The following is a 23,873-nucleotide window of genomic DNA, read 5'->3' as shown; positions in this document are numbered from 1 at the left end:
TCTTTTCCAGGTTCCATTTATAAAAGGCTGAAACTCAGAAATCAAAGACAGCAGTAGTTTTTTGTTCCTTTCTCAAAGAATGAGTTATGGGTTTATTATAAACATCTCCACAGCCATCCTTTCCTTCAAAAGATTCACATTAATATTCCTACTGCGGATTTCGTATGTGTTTCATTCCTGAGAAATGAGGACCCAGAAGCTATTGCAGGATAATATGATCCCTTCTTCCATGAGCACCTGCTTTAATAGTCAAAAACAAACAGCAGGATTTGGTTACTCTGCATTCTTATTAACAAACTTACATGATTTCCTGTTGGAAACTTTCAGGGGCTGAACCAGTATTTCTGGTCGTCTCAGGGCCAATCTCCTGGGGGAATAAAAGGTCAATAAGCCTCTCAATTTTCAGCACAGGTTTAAGGTTAATGCAGCAGTAAAATATTAAAAATCTTAAGAAAAAACTTAAAAGCTGGGGGTGGGGGGATGAACACAATGCAATCTGTTCAAATTAAGAAATAAAATTTCTTTACAAACTTTTTTAGATTATATGGCCCCCACCATGATTGCTCTTTTTCTCCCTTTCATTCCAACACAGATTCTGGTATTAATGTACTGTTTTCCATCTGCTTTATAACAAAAACCCAAGATGACCTGGTACTGTCATATTATTTTTGGTCATTATTCACAGCTAGTTAGACAAAACAGAAACCCAAGCCCACGGGATAATGAATTCTAAGGCAGGCTTTTAGGCTTATTTTATCACAACCATTCCGGAATGGTATTTCGCAGAGAACAAAAGGTCAGCTGAAGAGAGGCCAGTGGCCCCTGCCAGCCGCTCACCTCTCCTGGAAGTGCTTGGAGGGAATCAGGCCGGCCCTGGGGTTGGCGTCCCCTTCGTGCTTTGCCTGCCACCACGTTGCATCATCCTGGCTCATGACCTGGAGAATATCTCCCCTTCTGAAAGAAAGCCCAGCTTCCTTACATGGAATCGCCTTGTCCTCCTTAGGATCATAGTCAAAAAGGGCTCTGATAAACATCTGGAAGAAAGGTTCATTGAAGAATAGACGTAAAAAATAAATGTGAAATGGCCTACATTCTTGCAACTTAGATTGAAGAAATAATTATTTTAAAAACCCAGAATGTGTGCCTATGTATTAGATGAAGAAAGCTGTACTTCTCCCCACACACAAGAATATTTTTAAGAAATGATTACCTTGCCTTCTTTAGATGGAGTCTCCTCCTTGACACTGGGAATAATCTTAAATGTAATTGCTCCCTGAGACTGAGCCTGATAGCAGATGAAAGAAAAAGACATCAGAAATCTGGAGCCAAGGAAAATAAGATAAAACACCTAGGAAGCTAAAAGTTTACAAGCTAGGAATTACAACTCTTTGACCAAACTGAGGAAATTATTTTGGAGAAATTCTGGTAATATAAGAAAGCTTTAGAAGTTTGTCAAGTAAATTAAAAAACATTAAACCCCCTTTTGCTCACTCCCTGTGCACTTTTAATATGTCTATGAATATACTGTCATCCATGCCAATTCAAAGCAGAAATAAAAAATATGAACAGTGCCTTAAATACATAAACTATTAAATGACTAGACTAGATAATGTAAAAAGTTCGGGTTTTGTAATAGTTGTAATATTAAAATATTTAAGTGTCAGCATCCATGCTTTTTGAGATAAAATACCTATACTGTCAGTACTATGGTTATAAATACATGATTCATTTAGCACAATGCCCATTAGAAAACAGTGAAGATGGTTCATATCTGATGCATTCTGGTTAGTGAATAAAATATCAACTGTAGCAGTCTTTTCATCTTTCAATGAATATGTGTCTATTCTAAATTAATAAAAATTTTAAAGTCTGACTATAGCCGATGACCATAAAAATTACATATATTTTATTGTGTAAATTTTGAGATTCTTGGCCCTTAAATATTTAGTTTATTGGAAATTTATTTTTGTGTGTGTTATACAACAGAGGCTGTCCTTTTTCTAACTGAATCATATGAATTCAATACCATTTATGAAATGGTTCCATGGTCTTCCCACTAATTTAAAATGCAGATAGATGGAAGGAAGGAACAATGGATGGATGGATGGATGGATGGATGGACAGACAGACAGCGAGAGGAAGAGGGACAGGGAGGGAGGGAGAGCAAAGGGGAAGTTGCTGTTTGTTTTCTGCACAGGGAAGGGGTTGGTAGGGGCTCAATTACAGCTCCTGGGGTGAGCTCAAGAGCAGGTACTCAACGCAGAAGCAACTGACTCGGGGAGTGGCCTATAAGGCACGTGTGCCTAGAATTTTTCCTGTTGAAACAGTAAGTTCCATGGAGGTTTTGTCACAAATCTAACCATTATTTCTATGTGCCCCTGTACGACTCTTCCCCTCTTTTTTAAAATCTAAATTTATTTGGTTAATTGACACATAAAGATATAAGTAATTGTACATATTTATGGGATGCCATGTGATATTTCAGTACACTTATGCATTATATGACATTCAAATCAGGTTAATCATATCTATCTCCTCAAACATTTATCACTTCTTTGTAGCATTCCTTCACACTCCTTTCTTTTAGCTTTTTGTAATGTACAGTACATTACATGACCCACGTTACCTACTGTACAGTAAGACACCAACCCTTCTTACTTCCATCTCATGGTATCTTAGTTCTCACTGACCAACCTGTCCCCAGCCGTCCCTGCCCTCTACAATGCTCTCAGTCATATACTAATTTTTATAAAGAGATGTTTTGCAATACTCAAATCTTTTTATTGCAGCATGTTTATGTTTTCAGACATTAAAAAGAAAGTTTCTATTTTATCCTTACAAATGAACTTAAAATTACCATTGTTCAGGTCTAAAATAATTCCATTCAAGTTTCAGTTTCATAAGACATCTAAATTGGTTTTGCCATCTGCATACCCAGAATTCACAGCCTGCAGCACGGCTGTCACTTAGCGGGGGACAAAGATAAGTCAGTCACCAAGAGCAACACAGACGCCATCTATTATTAATACCACTGTAGTCAGGCAGTGTCCTGCCCCTAACGCTTTAATACGTTACCTCATTAACACTTAAACATATCAGTAAAATATTTACCTCTCTCGTTCTCATTTTATAAATACAAACACTAAGGCACAAGAGAATTTAGGTGGTTCCCAAGGACTTCAGCAATGAAGTGACGGGAGCTGGGATCTGCATCGTGTCCTGCTCAATTCAATGCCATACATTTCAAGCCCAGTCAGAAAAACCTGAAATTTTATTTTCATTGAGACTAAAATAAATGCACAGCTTACCAAAATCTGTATTATCTCCTCAGGTCTTTTATCGTCAACTGGTATTCCATTCACTTCTCTAAGCTCATCACCAACGTGAATGAGACCTGCGAGATAGAACATTTGCTACATCAGCACTGTTACACAAAAGAAACTGCAATTTGCAAATGTTTCTCCCAATTAAAGCATCCTTACTTCCCTTAGCAGTTTTAAGGACTGGAAAGATCTTCATACCTCAGGCTTCAAGTTCAATGCCTCCAACCACAATGAATCAAAGCAATATAACAATGCTTGCAAAAGTTATAATAGGATTCTAGTTTTTGTCTAGAAATGTACATTACTAATAGCTCATGAAATAATTTTTTCTTTTAAAAGTTGCATGTTCTTAGCAGTTTTCAAATCAGGAACAATGAAACAGGTCTTAACAGAACTTTGCAAGCCTGCATACATTCAGACCAGTGAGATTTACCTAGCATTTATTTATGTAGGTTCCCAAATTTCAACACAGAAAAGTATCATATGACTTGTTTTGCTGTATTATATCCAGAGATATTTTAAAACTTAAATTGGAAATGGCACAAAACACAACTTGTGTCCACTCCAGGAGCATTTAAACCTCACCACTTCGGTGCGCGGCCCCTCCTCTCATGACTCTAGCTACAACGATCGCCCCCGTCTGCTCATCCTTCTTAATGGTGGCTCCCTTTGAAGGGAAAAAGAAAGGAGCTGTGAGTAAATGTGCATACTGTGTAGGAGAAAGTGAGGGGAAAGGAGGACATTCAGCTGGAAAAGTGCAAACAATGACAAAAGCATTAAAGGAATAAAGTGGGAGGAACAGACCTTGTGTCATCTGTCTTACAAATACTCCTTACTAGGTACAGAAAATTGTATCTACATAGCATCTAAGGGTTTCAGCACAACATAAAGACATTTAAAATTACAAATTTTTTCAAAATTGTGGGAAATAAAAATATCTTCTTCGATTATTAAGAATATCTTGTATTTTATATTTCCTCCAGAGTTAGTTTCATTAATTTGTCTTCCAAGGTACTTCTTAGAAGTTGTCAAATTTATTTCAAAAAAGATTTTTGTAATATGCTTTCTATATCCTTTTAAATTCTGTAAAATCTGTGGTAATGTCTCCTAGATCTTAATGTTGTAATTTAAAAAATGTGTAACTGATATTGTGTAACAGGAAGAAAAGGTCTGAAAGAGCAGGGGAATTGGGAGGGGTAGGTGAAGGGAAAAAAGGGAAAGGAAAAAATATGAGAAGAGGAAAAAAAATGGAAACAAGGTCTTTGCAAATAGGGAAGGGGAAAAAAAATAAGAACCAAGATACTCGTGTAATGGTACAAGAGCCCAATGATGAATGTAACTGTATTTTATACCTAAAATGTACCAATAAACTTAATGGGGGAAAAAAAAGAATATCTTGTAATAGTTGTATTAGAATGAGGTTAGCTTTTATTCTTTTAAGGTACTTTCTCATTTTATCCTAGCCTTATCATACCTCATGAAGGAGACAGAATAGCTATGGTTATGTGAGTAGACAAAAGATTACATAAATCAGAGCTAAGGCCCAGGTCATGGGTTGGGGCAGAGCTCAGTGGCAGAGCACATGCCTAGCACGCTTGAGGCCCGGGGTTCCGGCACTTTCAATTCGATGATTCTTCTCTTACACTAAGCTGTTACAGTAAAGGTGCCTGGTAGCAACAATTAAAAAAGGAAAAATATGAAAACCTGGAAATTAGTTTTAAATGTTGCTCACTTAAATTAAGAGAGGTCTGTCACTCCAAGGTTTTAATGAACTCAGTTTGTACTTAGTACAAATAGAGCTAATGTTTTGACATCAGATTCGGGAACAATCTCAAAAGAATCCATCATTCTTCATTTACATATACTCAGAGGCACATTAACTGAATGCTGCTTTATAGGAATAACAGGCACAAATGGTTAGCCTTTGCATGCCTTTTTGCCCAAGAAACAGGCACTGGTTTAGAAAAGCCATATACCACATTGCATCAAATGGCTGAAAAGGTCTACACAGTGCTGGGATGGAACCCAGGTCCTTGTGCACATCAAGACGTTGCTCTGCCACTGAGCTATGCCCCTGCAGTCCTTAAAAAGGTGTGCTTTAAGTGGTGGTAGAAACTGTCCTGAAGAAGTGGAATTTTTCTTAAGTTTGTCAATAAGCACAAGTATATTACTAAAAAGTAGATATGCAAACAGTACAAATCAGTTTGTAATAAGTATGCTTCACACCTGACAACTATCAGATATATCTAATAATAATAGTAAAAATAAAAAATTGATGGTTATTTTTGTGGCATTTTTCCTTATCTATGCGTGCTTGAATGAGCTTCCCTCCACAGCCATAAACCTTAGATCCACCCATTACTGGTATTTTCTTTATTTAAGCAGATAACTTAAAGCCACAATGATATAATATTGGAGATATAATATTGTTAACACATTTTTAGTTTAATCAGACCAACTTTCATCCTTTTATAACTCAAACTGTCCCAACAAAATATGCCAAATGGCAGAAAAGTTTAATAATCAAAGTTTACTTACTGTACAGATGAGAAGTTGAATCCCAAATGACCCTAATTTGCCTAAGATGGGACAATTGGTATCTAGTGAAATCGGGACCCATCTGAGACAGTCTGACCAGATAATCTTAATTTGCATTCAATATTGCTCACCCTGTATATTTCCATGAACGTCTGCTCACAAGTTCATTTTGCCTGTGGATTTGCAGATTCCCTGCCCTGGGACTTCTCTTCCCTCCTTGTATGTGCACGTCACATTCCCACATCCAGGGGTGAAAATCACTCTATGGCTTCTAAGGCTATGAGAAGGCAGGAAGTTGCCACGTGGGCCTCATAAACCACTGGCTCTGTGCACCCAGCTGCCACGTGCAAATCCTAGCCACGGCCACGCTGTGGGAAGCCCGGGCGAGTCAAGCAGAGAGGCCACGTGAAGATCATCATGCCTGGCAGCCCCAACCTCAGCTCCCAGTGCAGGCGTCAGCTGTGTGAGCACTGGAGCCCCAGACGACACAGCCTCTGCCACCTGACTGCGCGTCCCAGGGAGTGCAGGGGTTCCCCTGCCGAGCCCACCACTGTGCAGACCTGTAGGACATAGTCAGGTACTGTTTTAGCCCCAGTGTCTGGACCAAAACCACATCGTGTTCATGACCAAACCACATAACTGGAACAAATCTCTCCCTTTTCACTATGCAATAGTACTACACTGGTTTCCAGTATAAAACCGTCCAGTTTCTTGTGCTTAGTGCTAGTCCCTCTTGATTTTTTCTGTGATTCAACAAAATCGATAAATGTTTATCGAGAACTTATTATGAGCCAGACAGGATTCTAGGGATTTGTAACACACTGGTGAACAAAACTTCTGCTCCTCATGGAGCTTATCATCTAATAAGAGAGAGAAACAATAAATGAGAAATGCAATAATTAGATGCATTATATCCTACACTAGAATGCAGTAGGCACTATGGAGGGAAGTAGGAAGGGGGTAAGAGGACAGTAAGGAAGGTCAGGATCCTCAGCAAGTGGAGGGAAGACAATGAAGACACAAGTCTCACTGAGTAAAGAAAGGCTGGAAGGAAGTGACAGTGACAGTCCCAGCCAAAGGGAAAAAAGCAGAAATAGCAGATGCCAAGGGGAGTCTGGATGGAAAGAATATTCAAGGAGGAGCAGAGAGCACAGCAGAGCGGAGTAAGAGGAGAAGCAATAGGAGATGAGGCCAGGCGGGGTCAGGGAGCTGCGTGATGCAGTGCTCTGCAGACCAAGCTGAGGACACTGGGTTGGACTCCGAATGTAAAGGGAGAACATGCAGGGTTGTGAGCAGCAGGACCTACTGTATGACGGGTAAAGGAATCTAAAATGATCACGATATGCCATATATGGGTACCAACTCTCCAAAATGAATATAACTATTATGTATTGCAAAGATACACTAATAAAACAAATTAGCAAGGGCTAAAGCAATGAGAGAAAAAGATTATTATAATAATCCTGGGGACAGGTGCTGGTGCCTTGGATCGGAGTGGCAGGAACAGAGGTGATAAAAAGCATTATGGATGCATTTTTGGTAGAGACAGAAGGACTTCCCAGCGAACTGGCTATGGGATGTGAACAAGAAGGATAAACAATTGCTCTTCTGGACTGAGCAACTGGAGGGACTGAACTGCCACCAACCAGAGGGCGAAAGACTACGGGTGACGCAGGTTTGGGGACCAAGACTGGGATGTATTCTGGACATGTGAACACTAAGGTTTCTACTAGACATCCAAGTGCAAATATCAGGTGGACAGACGGATTTACAAATTTAAAGGTCAGGAGAAAGCTCTGGAAAAGAAATAATCTTGAGAGTCACTGGCACAGAGATGTTTTCTAATACCATGGGCAGAATGAAATCATTTCTGGAAATGTAAAGAAGAGCCCTCCAACACTTAAGGATTATTTTGCTATAGATAAGGACCCTGACAGAAAATGATTGCCACCTACTGATTCTACTTTTGTTGGGGGTTAAACTATGGACCTGAGAAACAATTTCAATTTCTATGTGACAGTACCACTAGATCCAATCTATATTTTAAACCCTTCCTTCTTGAAGACTTCAGTATCCAAACTGCTTTCCAAATCCCTATTGTCACAATTTCCTGCTGTATTCCCAGCACAATATATCTGTACAAAGGATCAAAACTCAGTGATATACAGCATAATATATGGTACTGTATGAAAATTGAAAGTTCTATGGCATAGTCTGCAAATGCAAATGAGTTAATGCTGAATATTTTGAAAAATTATACTTTTTGCATAATTATTTTGAACTTATTCTATGTTATTTTGCTGGAAATAGAATACAGAGAACTTCAGGTTAGACTGAGGGTTAAAATTCTGGTTATATTCTTGTTGACTGTTAACTTTGTAGTGTTTTATAGAGGAGAACGCTAGTACTGGATTATCATGATTTTCTTAAATCACAATTTTATCTCTTATAAACCGCCAAAGTCTCAAGCAGGCAGCACAGGAATTACAGGTTAAGATTTTGAAGTAAGCATTTTCAAAAATAAGTGTGCATTAGGAACATCTCAGGCACTTTTTTACAATCAGGATTCCCAGGCCCTACCAAAAACCTCCTGGTATAATAGATCTTTGGGGATAGAGCTCAGAAATTTACATTTTAAGTAAGTACTGCAGGTCATTCTTACAATGCCAAAATTTGAAAACTACTCTTCTCAAAAAATCAAGAGGACAAACCTCACAAAAACCAATAAAAACTGTACCAAAATCCACTCCCCAACTAACAGAACCTCATTTTCTTGAGCTTGTTTAAATCTTAATTTTCTGGTAAAACAAATATAAATTGCTCCAAAGTCACACAGGAGGTAGGATACCTCTGCTCTTCATTCACATCTTGACTCCTGTTTTTCTCCTCTCCTCCCAGTCTTTTATTCATCCTTCCTTTTGAACTTTTCTTCTCCATTCCCAAATACCTGTGTGATGTGTGCTCCTGCCTGTTTGCCCCAGGGAATCATTCTCTGTTTGCATAGCTGCACACTAGATTCCAGCTTTACTGTTCTGTGTAACATTATACAGTACCTCAGAGCTCATAAAGCACTTCAGATACATTCTATCTAGTTGATATCCAAAGCGCCCTTGAGGTGGACATCTCCTGAATTTCTGATGAGGATTCTGAGGCTGAGATGGAAGTGATCCGCTGTGACAGGACACAGCAAATAAGTGACAGAATCCGATCGCCACACAGGGAACCCAATGCAATCTTGCTATTCACCACACTGTACTTGGGTCTAACAAACAAAACATACTCTGATAACCTCGCCTTTGGTTACCAGCACTGGTGTCCTTGGCTCATGAATCATTTCTCAACCACTTCCTGACCAGCCTGGCTTCACTCATTTTGCCTATTTTTGTTCTTTACTACTGAGCTCCTCTTCCTGCATGCCTCTGACTCTTCAATCTGCCCTTCTGCTTTGCGATCTGGTAGCTCCTCCAATAAGTTCTCTAATCTGACAAATATCATGTGACAAATAATACTGAGCACAAATCATTTCTACTTTTCTGGGTAGTACATGTTTTAAGCTTTAAATTTATTCACCCAGTAATCTTGTCGTACTTTTACAAAACTGTCAAACTAAAAACATTATGCTAACTATACATTCAGATGAGAAAAAAGTTCAATACAAATAATTTTCCTCACTGGATTTCATTTAAAATCACACTTAAAATCTTAATAGTTTGTTTTTTTTAAAAAAAGAACACTCAATAAATAATCTTGGGTAATTTCCTCAACCCATTAAAAGCTCTCTTTTTCCATGGGAAGTTGGTTTTTTGTTCATCTGTTTTTAAATACAGCTTCTTAAAAATAAAATATGAAATCACATTGTGGCTAGGTAGGAAAATAAAGAATCACTAACTAAAATAATTTGTTTTAAATAAAGAAATTCAAAAGTTCTTAAAATAACTTTAAACTGCATTAAATATAGAAAGTTGAAGCTGGAGTTTAAAGAAGTTACCTGCATATGTTTGGAGGGGAAAAAATGTTACCAATTTACTTTTAAACAATAAAATTCAAAATCAGAGAGAAAATTTTAAAAATTAATATAAAGGTAAGTGAGCAGAATGGCAATTATAGATCAAGTGAAATACACAGACCTAACATTTTCAATACCTCCACATGTGGGAGTAAACAGGAAAACGTTACTAATTAAGTAGAGTTCAAAGTTGCTACATTATACCCTGCTACCCTAATAAGAAACTGAAAAATTTGAGAAATGCTTAAAACATTTCCTTAATATACAAATACTACAAATCTGGTAAGCACTTTCATACACAAGAGAAATATTCACTTTTGAAACAATCACTGGATGTGATCTTTTAAGGAAATTCTTCACTTTTATCCCCTGCATTTCCTCCTAACTGAAAGCCAGTACTTCTAATCTCCCAAATAAAAACCTGCTGTGCTACTTTTTTTTTGGTACTGGGGATCGAACTCGGGACCTTGCACTTTTGATGCAGGCAGCGGAACCACTGAGCTAAATCAATGTGCTACTTTTTGACTTCTCTCTCTGCTTGTCCTTTTCATTTAAGATTAGCTTGGTCACTTCAAATCCAACTTGCACGTAACTATGGCCATTATCCTAGTTCACAGTCTCATCTTAAATACACTGTATTACATAAACTATAAGAAAAGAAGGATAATAGATGAAGAATTACCTCTCATTCATTAAAGTTTGTTTCTACTGTTACATGCTTCTTCGCAAAGGGGCATGATATATTCAGTAAGAAACTATGACAAATTATTTTATGCTGTTCACTAGATTTCTTCTCATATTTAAAAGAAGAAACAGCAGATCCAACTCACATTTTTGAGAGAGCAATTTGAAGGGTTATAAGGCAAAGGGAATACAAATGTTGCTGATGACTGTCTAAATGTCAGCTCACCAACCAACACCACAAGGAAAACTAAGCCTGATCAATGTAATTATTACTAATTACTAATTATTACTAATTAAGTGAATTACTGAACTCATCAACTGAGATAGGCTTTCAGTTACCTCCCAAAGAAGTTTAATTTGTCAAAACAACAGAACAAAAAATTACTTACTGATATATGTACAGAATCTGCAAAGAATTAGTTACTCTCAGATGACAGGCTCTGGAGTCAGTTTTCTCTCTATCCAGTGCTGGTGCCAAGTATTTTAACTAAGTATATGACCATACTGAAAGTCAAAAGATATTTAGGTTGCCACTGTGGAGTTCTAGCCGTGGATTAAAATCAGGTATTTTACAACATGAAAGTAAAGAATCTGAACCAGGAATACAAGGAGCCCTAGGATGTCCAAAAATGAGTTACAGAGACTCAATAAATCTTTAAAAATATGCAAGCTATCTGTATGTTTTTATGGGTACGAAAATTCAATTCATTTATCAGCGCATCCAAGGAGCCCTTAAGACAGGAAGATAAACTGTCAAAAGGAAAGAGTGCAAAAGACACAGTATGAGTCAAAAAACCCTAGTATCTGAAGACAAAGAGTTAAGTTTACATCTTAGTTCTACTAAGTTGCTTTACTTCCCTGAATATAAATTTTCTAGATTGTAAAATCAGGAAATTATACCAACTATGAGGATTAAATATATGTAAAGTTCCTGACATACTGCTGTCAACTGGTGTATTATCAACTGCTGCTTACTTCAAGAACACAAAAATGCATTAATTACAGTAAATTGGGCACGATACATTTTAAATCAACTGCTGGATCACGTGAATTAATTATTTTTCTTTTGAACACAGTTTCATAAAATATGGACTGGCCCTGTCAAATGAGCACAAATTAAGGGCTTAATACGAGTTTATTATTTTATAGTTCTGGGGTCAGAAAGCCAAATAGGTCTTTCAGGACTAAACTCAAGGAATGTCACCTGCTGTGCGCCTTCTGGAGGCTCCAGGAAGGAACCAGCCAGCGCTCACTTCTCCTGATTTCCAAGGCCGCCTGCGTGTCACCTGACCCTGCTCTCACTGTCACAGCCCTTCTCTCCCCTGACCCTACACCTTCCTCTTCCACTACTCTAGGAGCCCTGTGGTTACACTGGGCCCACGGGATAATCCAGGACATCCCAAGGCCTCAGTCACGAAGTCCATCTTGCTGTGTAAGTGACACATTCACAGGGTCTGGGGAAGAGGACATCGCCTCTGTGGGGCAGGGGTCGTTGTTTTACCTCTCATGCCTCCCTTCACACAGTTCAACACTATAAATTCTAGTGCAAAAACAAATGATTATATGATGATTATATTTACATTCTGAAATATCAGATACTTGATTAAATATTCTGTTACTTTAAAATTAATCAACAATTTCTTTTAGTTACACGATTTAATATCAAATAAGCCATACTTGGTGCATGTTATATTTTTTAATAAATATCAACGGTGCATTGTTTTCAAAATTATTGCTACTAGTAATCAAGAGAAAGCTTGCTATTTTATTTGGCTTCATTCTAATTTTTTAAAATCATGTTTAGACATAAATGTTTCATTTACTTTAAAGTTTGAGGAGGACAAGAGGAAGTGTATTTTCAAAACAGGAAGAGTTGGTATGTGCCCATCCACCTTGCCACGATTGTGACATCTACCCACACCTTCCCCCAAATGTGGACTGGGCTTACCAGCGGTTCTCTATTCTTGACCAGGCGGATTATTTTTACGGAGTCTTCCTCATCGTCAATATCATCAGGCATAGCAGGCAACACAGGATCATAATTCTTTTGTGCCACAGTGTCATGCACAGAGAGCAGAGCCTATAAAATGCAAAGATTCAGGAAAATATTAGGCAAATACAAAACCTCCAACACCTGAGACTAAAGAAAATCAAGTGAGTTGTAATTTTGTCATCAAATAATAACAAAGCAACGACTTGCAAAGAAGTCTCCTCCAAACAGGAAGCAGAAAGCAGAATGTGCAGACGTGAAGGTGACTCCAAAAGGTGGCACCTCCGTGCCTAAAGGCACGGCACACGACAAGAATCAGAGTGGCTGGCATCTAGCTGGCATGTGCCCCAGTTTACCCTTAGGAAGGTGGCAGCTGGGGACTAGGGTGGAGGGGGTGGTTACTTCTGAGGGAGGGAGAAAATGAGGCTGTGGATACACTGTCAATGAGCTAGGAGACGTCTGAGAATACTATGTTTTTCCTATACTATCATTTCTTCCTATCAGCAGAAAACACACTATCAATGTGATTCTTTTGTTTTCTCGCTTTAATTTTGTGTGTAATAGGTATGTACAGAAGGAAAGTATTTCTAGTCACTGCTAGTACTGCAGAGGTAAACTCTTCAAAACACTGACATCTTGTTCCTAAGTATCAAAGATGGGAAGAACACTGGAGCCTTGCATGCCACTGCTATTTCACATGAGTGGGTTTTTAGACTTTCCACCACCTTGTTCCCTGACAGACAGCAACACCATTATCCACAAGAAACCTACAAACCATCACGCAACCTCTTGTCTCACCTGTAATTCCAACATTCCACCCATGTACCATTAAATCTGCCCCCAAAATATATCTAAAATTCATTTTCTCTCTAGAGCAGAGATCAATAAACCATGCTGCACATTCTTATAAATAATTTTTATTGGAACATAGTGATACTTATTTACATATTGTCTGTGGTTGCTTTCATGCCATAATGGCAAAGCTGAGTAGCTCGAACTAATCACTTTTTATCTAAAAAGCTGGCAGTTTCCAAATCTAGATCATGATGCTATCATTTTTACCTGGAGTATTACAATGACCTCTAAATGGTTCCGCTGCATTCACTTTGGCCCATTTTCAAATCCATGATTCACAGTGTAGTAAAGGTGATTACTTTAAAATTCAAATCCTTATAAAGGTGCTCATAGGACTGGGGGGGACATCAAACTCTTTAACATCCTCTGAAAAGTCTTCCAAACCTTCTCAACCTTTTACCACTTTCTTCTTCACTCAACTTGAATAATTATTTCTCATTAAGACCAGGCTGGAATATCCAACATAAAAGTAGGTCTCTCCATTTCTTGATCTCAGTGCCTTGTTCTTTGCTTAGATAAATGCTTACACCTTCCATGTGGATTTGTAGACTGATACATTTTAATATTTCTATCTATTGAACAGAAGAAAATGGTGTCTATTTTCTAATTAAACCTTTTTAATGACTCACAGAACATACAGAGTTGATTCCATAGAAGTAGAGAGTAGAACAGTGGTTACTAAAGGCTGGGAAGGATGAAAAGAGGAAAGGGTAGTAGAGAAGAGTTGGTTAATGGGTACAAAAATATAGTTAAATAAAAGATTACTTCTAGTAGTCTGTAACACAGCACAGTGGCTGTAATTAACAATCTCATGTATTTCAAAATAACTAGAAGACAGGATTTTGAGTACTGGAGAAATAAATGGTAAATATCTGAGTAGTGGACATGCTGATTATCCAAATTTAATCACTGTATATGGCATATATATTGAAGGACTGAACTGTACTCATGACTATGTACAATTATGTGTCAATGAAAAAACCCTATTACCAGAAAGAATTAGAAAAGAGGTTCTTAACTGAATACGATTTTACTCCCTAGGGGCCACTGGTCAAGGTGAAGAGACATTTTTGATGTTCACAATATTGGAGATTCTACTCCCACTCAGTGTACAGAAGCGGAAGAGTCTCCTAGACATGACACCATACAGAACAAGCCCTCTCCCCAAAACACTACTACCCAGCCCCAAAATGTCAAAAGCTTCAAAGCTGAGAAACTCAAACTGTGGTTTGTCCCCTACAGGCTCATGAGCGGAAGGCTTGCTTCCCAAGTGGTGGTAATAAGTGGTGGGGGAACCTTAAGAGAGAGAGCCTTGTGGGAAGTAATTTGATCACTGGGCACATCATCCCTGGCACAGACTAATACTGGTCCTGGAAAGGAGTCAGCTCTCGAGAGAGCGGGTTGTTTGAAACTGAGACCACCCATGCACTCAGCTCCTTTTGTGCATGGCCAGTTCCCTTACTCTTTTCTCCCATGTTGTGATGCTGCCAAAGGGGCCCTCCGCATAGGCCAAAAAGATGGGACTCAGTCTTGGATTTTCAACCTCTAAAACTGTGAGCTAAATGGACCTTTTTTTAAAGTACCCAGTTTAAAGTATTTCGTTATAGCAACAGAAAACAGCTTAATACATCCTACTAGATTAATAAACAGACTAATATATCAGATTAATACAATCCCTGAACAGGAATAGTTCCTCTTCTCACCAGAGAGCAGGGAAAATCTATTTATTGACAAGGCATTGAGAAGACTTACTAAATAGGTACTGCCTCAATGTGAGAAAAATAAGCCCAAGACTAAACGCTGCTATAGTCTCACCTAAAAAAGCTTAAATGCAAGCCTATAGAGGATTAAATTGTTTCCAAATAATTTAACTGTACAACAGAAAAATGTTCAAGAATTTTATCCATAGAAATACAAAAACACCCACAATCAAATGAGAGAAAATTCAAAATGACTGGTAGTCAACCAAAATTACTAGGTATGCAAAGAAAGCAGAAAATACTGCTCATAATGAAGAATAAAAATGATAAAGCTATAGAAACAAATACTCCAATTGCACAGATAGATAATAGACAAGGAAGTTTAAAAGTTATAGCTATATTCTAAATGTTCAAAAAACCTAGAAGACTGGACATGAGATATGAAATACATAACAAAGATTCAAATCAAGCTTGTAGAGATTAAAACTGTAATCTATGAAACAGGAAAAAACCACATAAAATGAGGTTAACATAGATTAGACACTGAGTAAAAAATAAACTTATAGGCAAAGCAACTTAAACCATCCAAAATGAAAGATAAAGGGAAAATACACTGAAATACCATGAATAGAGTATCATGTCGACAGAGTTCTATACCCAGCAAAAATATCTTTTGACAATAAAGATTCTTCAGTGAAATAGACTTTTAAAGACATATAAAAGCTAAAAAAAAAAATCACCAGTAGACCTGCATTGTAAGAAATGTTATAGAAAGTCTACAGTGAGGAAATGTTATAGAAAGTCTTTTAGACAGGAGGAATATGACAGATGGGGCCTATAGTGAGGAACAAAGAACACTGAAAATATACACTATCTTCAAATGTATATAAGTGCCTTGAAACATAGTAAGAATTAAAATAGCCAGTGCAAAAATTTTAAAATAAAGCCATTATTATAGTTGCAATGATACACAGACACCATTAAGAACACCAGATGTATATCTCCGCTCCTTAGCTGTGGACTCATTTCCATTTCTGGATTCCAAAATTAAGTCTTAGAGATTTCGTTCTTTTTTTAATAGCTTTGCTTTACAAATACTGTTGGTTAGCAACATTTTTATTTGGACAGCTAAAAGTTACTTTGTGTTCCATTTTCCTGTTTTAACCCTTGTGATTTTATTCTTTAATATACAGATTTTCTTTTCAAAAGGCAAAACTTAAATGGAAATTGTGTTTCCATATGCCATAGCCACCAATCACGACTGATGGGTTTACCTGTTGCCCAGAAGAATCTGCAGGAAATTGAACACTAGGCTTTGTAACTCATCAGGCTCACAAATTCTCACTGCCTTGGACCCCCTGGAGTGAACTCTACATTCTAAGTATCTGTCAGGTCCAAAGAATTAAGTGTCCTGCTCACAAGGATGAGTCAAACTGATTTATCCCTCCAAAAGGAAGCTTAACTTTCCCTTCAGCATGCTTTAATGAGGCCTCATCCCTCCTGCATGCTCAGGCAATGAGTAATTTCTGGTAAGCGAATGTTTTGGGAAGCTGAAAAATTACAAAAACTCCTTTTGTCTTCTTGCCTTTAAAGAAAATCCACCAAATCTTCCCTGATTTCCTAAATTATAATAACATCTTCAAGAGTATCACTCTGCTGTTTTATCAAAGTGAGCCCCAGTGTGATGACTCATACAGGTTATTTGGCCTTTACTGCAGCAATGTGATGTCAAGGACTGGTTCATATTTATTAACAACTGTCTCTGCTGTCCCTAGAAACAGAATCTCTGTACAGACCACCATCCCCCTATCAATACCCCATGCACACCACCACCATTGCTGTTGTCTACTGCGCCCCTGCACAAGCATGTGGCTAGTCACCGCCTCTCCTTTTCTTATCATTTGTCCCTTCTTTTATATTTCACTGTTTCTCCTGGACTTTAAGATCTGAACAATAAAATTACATTTTGTAGATATTTTATTAACTAAAAAGAATTTTTCTTTATTGTAACCAATCAATTCACATTAGGTATAATCTTTAAAATTTTTGACAGTTCTCAGGTGAAATTATTGTTACAGAATAACAAATCATTTCCTAACCATTACAGACTTGAGAGCACCAGGCTGTCTGAGAAAAGCATTGGCATTCTTCAGCAACTTGGGATTACTTGGGAGTGAAATGAACAGTATCACAATTTTATGCTACTATGAAGTAAAAAAATGAATAAAAAGTTAAAGGCCATATGAATATACTGGATTATATGAAAAGGTATGAAAACCTATACTGAAATAAAAATTCCAAATATTTAATAGTTTACATTGGCTTTAATTTCCTGGGAGCCCCTCATGCTGCAAGCGCAGTGGTGTGTGCTGGAGACACATAAATGGGACCACACGCTTGAGTGCATAACAGAAAATCCATGGAATGAACACACACACACACACACACACACACACAATTGTTCAATGCTAGTCTAGTTTCTGGATACATGCTTTTGAGCTTCAGTTTTCTTAATATTTAAAATAGAATTAGTGTTGCAACTTATTTAATATGATTTCATATTTATTACAGGCATAACGCATGAAGGTGCTTGGCAAAAGCCTGTTCTATAATAAACAACATTAGTTATAATTAATTATAATTATTATCTTCATTCTTCAATAGTCACTTTGTATATTTAACTTTGGATATGAACTTGAACAGGACCACATTCAGACAAAAAAAATATTATTTTCATGTAGCTATGGTATATATTTATACAAATTAATCAAAGTAGCAAACAAAAATCTAGCAAATTTTACATAAAGTAAATATGCTATATCCTATCATCAGCATGAATCAAACTAGAAACTACCATCCACTTAAACACCAAAAACAAAACCCAAACAACCCAGCTCTGATGGTGGACAAATAGTGATTCTAAAAAAAAAACACTGACTAAACAGGGCTTATGTGATTAATTTCATATTAATCACAACTACATGGGAAAACAGACCTCACGTATTACTGTACATGGAAAGAACCTATCTTAAGTACAAGCTAGCAATAGCTATTAAAAACTTAAAATGTGGACACATTAATAGCCAACAATTTATTAACCTAATAAATATATATTTGGATCCAACATACCACAAAATTCTGTAATATACAAAAAAAGTACATAACAGTGTTTTTTAAATAACAGAAAGCTCCATTTCTAAAGGATAAGTTAAGCAATTATGCTGATTCAAGGAGAAGTCCTCAAAATTTCAAAATGTTAAAAATAAAAATCTAAGTAGTACATTCTATGATCCTATTCAAAGAGGAAAAATGTACATTTAATAATGATGAGGAACTAGCAGTGTGATTGAAAAGGACAGTGAGTGTTTGAATGTTTAAAACTCACCCTAGTAAAAGACACACTGCCATTAATCCCCCTTGCCCCAAACACACTTGTCCCATCGCTCATGCCCCTTTCTGAACCCCTTCTGGAAGTCCTCCTTCGTGAGGGCCTTTAGTTGTACTCTCATGGCTGTCTCAATGTCCCAAATTAATTTATAACGTTTACCCTTCATGGTTATTTTGACTTTGGGAAAGAGCCAGAAGTTGTCGGGTGCCAGGTTCCATGAATAAGGTGGATGAGGACACACGATTCTGTTGTTTTACACACCAGCCTTTCTGTTGGATGCTAGTAGGTGCCAGTATTCACTGTATTTTTTTGGTCATATCTCATAAAGGCACTCCTGAAAGAGGATTTCCAGAACTATTTTATGTTTGTCTGAGACAGTGTCTCACTATGTAGTTCAGGCGGCCTTAAATTCACTGTGTAGGCCAGGCTGGCCTGGAACTTGCAGCAATCCTTCTGCCTCAGCCTCCCAAGTACTGGGACTACAGCCATGCGTCACCACGCCTGGCTCCAGAACTATTTCAGAAAGTGGCAAGAAAAATGAGATAAGTGTGATTGAAGTGATGGGGAGTATTTTGAGGGGAATTAATGGCAATGTGTCTTTCACTGTAATGACTTTTTAAAATGTAAATATGCACTGTTTATGCTGATCACCCCTTGTTTATGAACACACAATTCACAGAAAAGTCACTAAGGATATCAAAAGATACTTGTCCTCACTAAAACACCATAGTTTGAATTAAAAACACAATCATACACTATTAAAAAAGAATACTTCTGGTTTTTGGTCTTTATCAAGTCAGCTTATAAAAGGTAAAATTAAAGTAAAATAAACAACTTATCTTACTAAAGAAGAAAATAAAATAAATCACTTATATAGTTTTCCTTCTAAATTCCTTCATGCTTAAAAAAAACTTTCCTTGTGTGTCTGAGTGTGTTTGAGTGTGTATGTGTTCACACTACTGCACTTCAGTTTGTGTCTGTCCCTGTGCTTATGAATACTTATCTATCATGACCAAATAATTATCAAGTTTTTGCTAATGTATATTTTTTTCTTCTTGCAATGCTGGGGATTGAATTTAGGGCCTCATGTGTTAGGCAAGCACTTCACTACTGAGCCCCAGTAATATTTTTACGGTTCAATTTTTTACACATAACCTTGAATCTATTTGGAATTCATTCTAGTGGGATTTTTCTCATTTTTTCCCAAATAACTAACCAGTTATTCTAACACTGAGCAGTGATGTTACCCCTTCAAACAACTCAAACCATTGCCTTCACCAGGGCTACAATGGTGACCGCCTGAATTCTTCCCAGCCATGCAGCTTTCCATTCCCCCACGCACCTCAAAGTCTGCTCTGCATCCTACACAGGGAGTGATTGTGTCACTTCCTTATTTAAACCCTTTCCAAGGTTTTTCACTGCACTTAGGACAAAATCCAAACTTCTGAATATCCTCACAATTTAGGGTGGTCACTGGCTTCATCGCTGAGATAGGGAAGCAACCGTGAGAGCAGGCTGTGGATAATACAGCTGGGAGCACAGGTACAGACCAGCCTGTGCTGCCCAAGCCCCCTCAAAAGGCTCAACCGTCCAGCCCTAAACTCCTATCTGCTCTCTTTAACAGGGTTCTGCCCAGCTGTGCACAACTTACTTTGCATCCTCCAACTTTACAGGTTTGGACTTTACCTAAAATACTTGTTTTTCATACCCCACCACCACCTCCTCTGTCCCCTTCTGGTTCCCTCCGACTAGACCTTCCAGTCCTCTGTACAGTGCTTTTCTCCCACAACACCTCGCCCTGGCCCAAGCTTGGATTTAGGGTGATTCCTGTACATTCTGCCATTCCATATGTTCCCTTTTCTTACTTGATACTTCTCCCACCTTCGTTAATCTGTCTTCTACAAGTCGTATTCAAAGGGCCTGCCTGGCACACAGCAAGCATCAAATAAATATCTAAGAATGAATGAATGGTGTGTCTGTGTTAACATTTACAAATTACCAAGGAAAAGTCACGTAAGTCCCTAAAAACCGTGGGAAGACCTGTGGTACATGTATTACTTCCCAGAGTGGCTGCACATTTGGTTGTGTCTATGGCTGCCAAAAAACGAAAGTCATTTCACGTTGTGGTGAATCTCAGTTTTCTTTTCAGGACTTTAAATTAAATATTTAAAACAGAATAGCAGTCTAAGAAGTAAATAATTTCCTTTATTCACTAGTAATTACAGACATACAAATTAACACACCAGAATTAAACTTTTCATATTTCAACTATTAGTTCAGCTAACAGAGCATGTGGTAGAAGTTGTATTCTGCTACACTCTGCTTCTGCTTTCAAAGAGGGAGAAAAGGCAAGTATTTCAGTTTATTCCCTTGATGGTAAGAATTGACAGGTTATATTCTGAAATACTCCAGAATTTATTTCAGTCCTGAACTTTTTAAAGGAATTGCCTATAGAAGTGACATTCAACATGATGGCAGTTAATACAAATGACTTCAGGGAAAGCAATGTTAAATCTGGAATCAAAAATGAAAGAAGGATACTTTCTTTTCAAGACTGCCTCACCATGGATTGGCATGGTCAACTGAAACATCATGTGTCTGGAATCTCACCCAGCTTCTACACAAACTTCTCAAATATACATTTTTCATGGTGACTTCTCAACCATTTTTAATCACACTGCTGTATAAATATAAAAATAAACCATGTAAAATATTTTGCACAAAATGAAACTTAAGCACTTACTATGAAATTTTATCAAATGGGTCTTCATGATATCTTCTAACTGATGCCTCCCTCTTGAACCAAAAACCAGCTTCCATCCAGTATAATCTCTTTTTTACTAGCTATTCCATTTTAAACGTACTTAAGTAAAATACCAATATTATTTTTTGTCTGAAACACTCCTCTTTAATTTCCAATATTAAAGAGTTTAACAAGCTTCTCAGAGCTCACCTTATCCTTCTCTGGTTGATATCAATTTCTTACATGGAGTCTAAGATCAAATGAAGAAATCCTAAGAGTGCTCAAGAGCTATGGATCTCATCTTTGGGCACACTGGTCTTTAATACCAAGCAACTTTTCTGCTGTAGTCTGACGAACAGGTTTAATCAACCTCCTGAACCATTTCAAATCAATTACTCTTGCACTATGATTCATAGTTCATTTACCCTCTATAGCAATATATTTGTATACTTACATTACTTAGAGAGCACAGATATTATAGTCCATGCAAAGGTTTACTTCACCTTTAATACTATCTTTCTTTTATTGAATATAAATTTCAAATCTATATAGTATGGTTTCAAAGGATATTTTGCCAAGCACATAGAAGGCAGTTTTTGCATCTAGGCAAAAATCTTCATTCAACAGTATATATACTTACCAATAATCATCAAAAGATAACTGATCATTTTAATTACGGAATTCATACGTACTTTTGCCTCATGGAACAATGCTTCATACACAAGTGCAGTAATGTCAAGGTCAAAATGTATGGACATGATAGGATTTTATGCATTAGTGATCTCAGAATAAGGGCAGGAAAAGTGTGAAATGTCTGCTCTGCACAAATCACATTTGGAGGGAAAAATAAGTGATAAACTTGGAAAGAAGTGGGCAGGAAAGAACTGAAGTCTCTCTATCAATATTTTACAGGTATTTTATATTGGAAAACTGCTCTGTTCTGCAAAAAGATACAATATTTTGAAACATGACTTGGTAGAGAGGCAGAAATGGGGAGATGGAAGGCAGAAAAGGAAGAGAAATGCTGAAAGAATCCTATAGAGAAACAGATACATTTATCAAATATACTGAAACACCATTAACTGGCCACATAAAAGAAACCTACACAAAATCACTAGTAGGTTCTCTATTTGGTACTGTTAACTTCACCAAAAAGGAAAATAACCTTGAAGCTACATTATATTTGCCAAATTAAATTCTGAGCTTCTCAAAGTACAATGTAGTTTGTCACAACATTGTAAGTTTTAAAAGCTCAATTCTTTTTCCCTAATAGGATTTAGGCTCTTAAAATATTGTATACGCTTTGAAAATGCATTTACTTGAAAATTGATGCTTGAGACAATTCATCTGAAGGCTCAGAAAGTGGTTCTTTTAGAAGGTATTTATTGCAGGCATAACATGTCCTCACCTTCACATTGGGTTTTGACAGTAGTTTCAACAGCTCTCTGATCTCACTGTTTAATGGCTTGTTCTGAAGCTCTTCGGCCAGCTGCAAGGGAGATTACATTGACATACGTAAGTTTAGCAAGAGCATTGTGGAGTTTCAGTGTGTCATAAGTGAGAAGCTGCTCTGCTCAAGGCTTGCCAGTGTTTAAGAAGTCAGCAGGAAAGAAAGCAGACCATCAGTCAGTACTCTTCTTCCCAGGCCCTTGGTAGACTAGATTCAAGCCCAGTCCTCAGCTGAGTACAATTCGAGTGATCCTATCAGCCAGATCACTTTCTGATTTATTGCAACGAGGGCAAGTCCCAGCACTTCATCTGCGTGAAGGGCCTTTGTATGCAGACAAAGGACCATTTGTAAAAAGGACTGGATTTAGCTCTGACATTGGAGGAGGGGGCTCCTGAATGAGGTGGTGAAATCCACAGGGTTTCCAAAAGCCCACAGTAGCTGGGCTGTTTAGAGCTGGGACAAAAAAAAAAACAAAAAAACTTGAATACTCCTAATAGAGTAAATGACCTGAAACTTTTATTATGTTTACCTATACAGACTAAGAAGTCTGTTAAATATAAACCAAGTGAATCATAAACCTGTAATAGTCTGATAACTAAAACTGCTCACTGTACTCCACTGTAATCATCAAAAATTCCTACTGGTTGGTTCTGTCTGTCTAAAGAAAGGACTGGAACTTTGAACCTGCCTCATGTTCTCCATTAAGAGATTTTGAATGTTCTCACTATGAAGAAATGATATATGTCTCAGGTGAAAAATAAGCATATCACATTGCATCTCATAAACAAGTACATTTATCATCTGCCAATTAAAAATAAAATGAAACTTCAAAAGATCTTCCTATGAAAATTTCCATCAATTTTAGGCTATAGGAAGGATCATATAATTTTTTTGTTTTGTTTTGTTTTTGGTACCAGGGATCAAACTCGAGGATCATATAATTTTTAAGAAAAAAAAAGACTCAAATAGTAAAAAATATTAACATTATGAACTATATTGTACATAGTTCAAATCATCTCTATATTTTTTTAAAACCTTCCTAAAACACTGCTAAAATTTCCATTTGCCTCTACTATTTCTACTATGCTAAAAATAATGATTCTTATCTTTGGAAAAAGACTTTTCTCTAGGAGAGGATCATAATATACACGGAAAGTAGAATCAGAGAAAACTCACTAATTTATTAATTGCATTAT

The 23,873-nt window shown here is 37.2% G+C and overlaps 1 protein-coding gene across 4 annotated transcripts in view; it reads right to left on the bottom strand.

Annotated features, from left to right (window-relative positions):
- Mpp7 (MAGUK p55 scaffold protein 7) overlaps positions 1–23,873 on the bottom strand; it is a 206,088-nt gene that overhangs the window by 57,166 nt on the left and 125,049 nt on the right. For all 4 annotated transcript variants that reach the window (XM_087206965.1, XM_087206967.1, XM_087206964.1 and 1 more), the window contains 7 exons: positions 22,636–22,716; positions 12,500–12,631; positions 3,909–3,990; positions 3,309–3,394; positions 1,211–1,285; positions 838–1,034; positions 303–367 (listed from right to left, as the gene is read on the bottom strand). In XM_087206965.1, the coding sequence (XP_087063091.1) occupies positions 303–367; positions 838–1,034; positions 1,211–1,285; positions 3,309–3,394; positions 3,909–3,990; positions 12,500–12,631; positions 22,636–22,716 (718 nt within the window). The remainder of the gene's footprint in view (positions 1–302; positions 368–837; positions 1,035–1,210; positions 1,286–3,308; positions 3,395–3,908; positions 3,991–12,499; positions 12,632–22,635; positions 22,717–23,873) is intronic.

The sequence above is a fragment of the Heterocephalus glaber genome, unplaced genomic scaffold, assembly GCF_053883595.1.
Source record: "Heterocephalus glaber isolate CG9 unplaced genomic scaffold, H.glaber_assembly_v1.0 deba00000738, whole genome shotgun sequence".
NCBI lineage: Eukaryota > Metazoa > Chordata > Mammalia > Rodentia > Bathyergidae > Heterocephalus > Heterocephalus glaber.
This window is presented reverse-complemented; position numbering and strand designations above follow the sequence as displayed.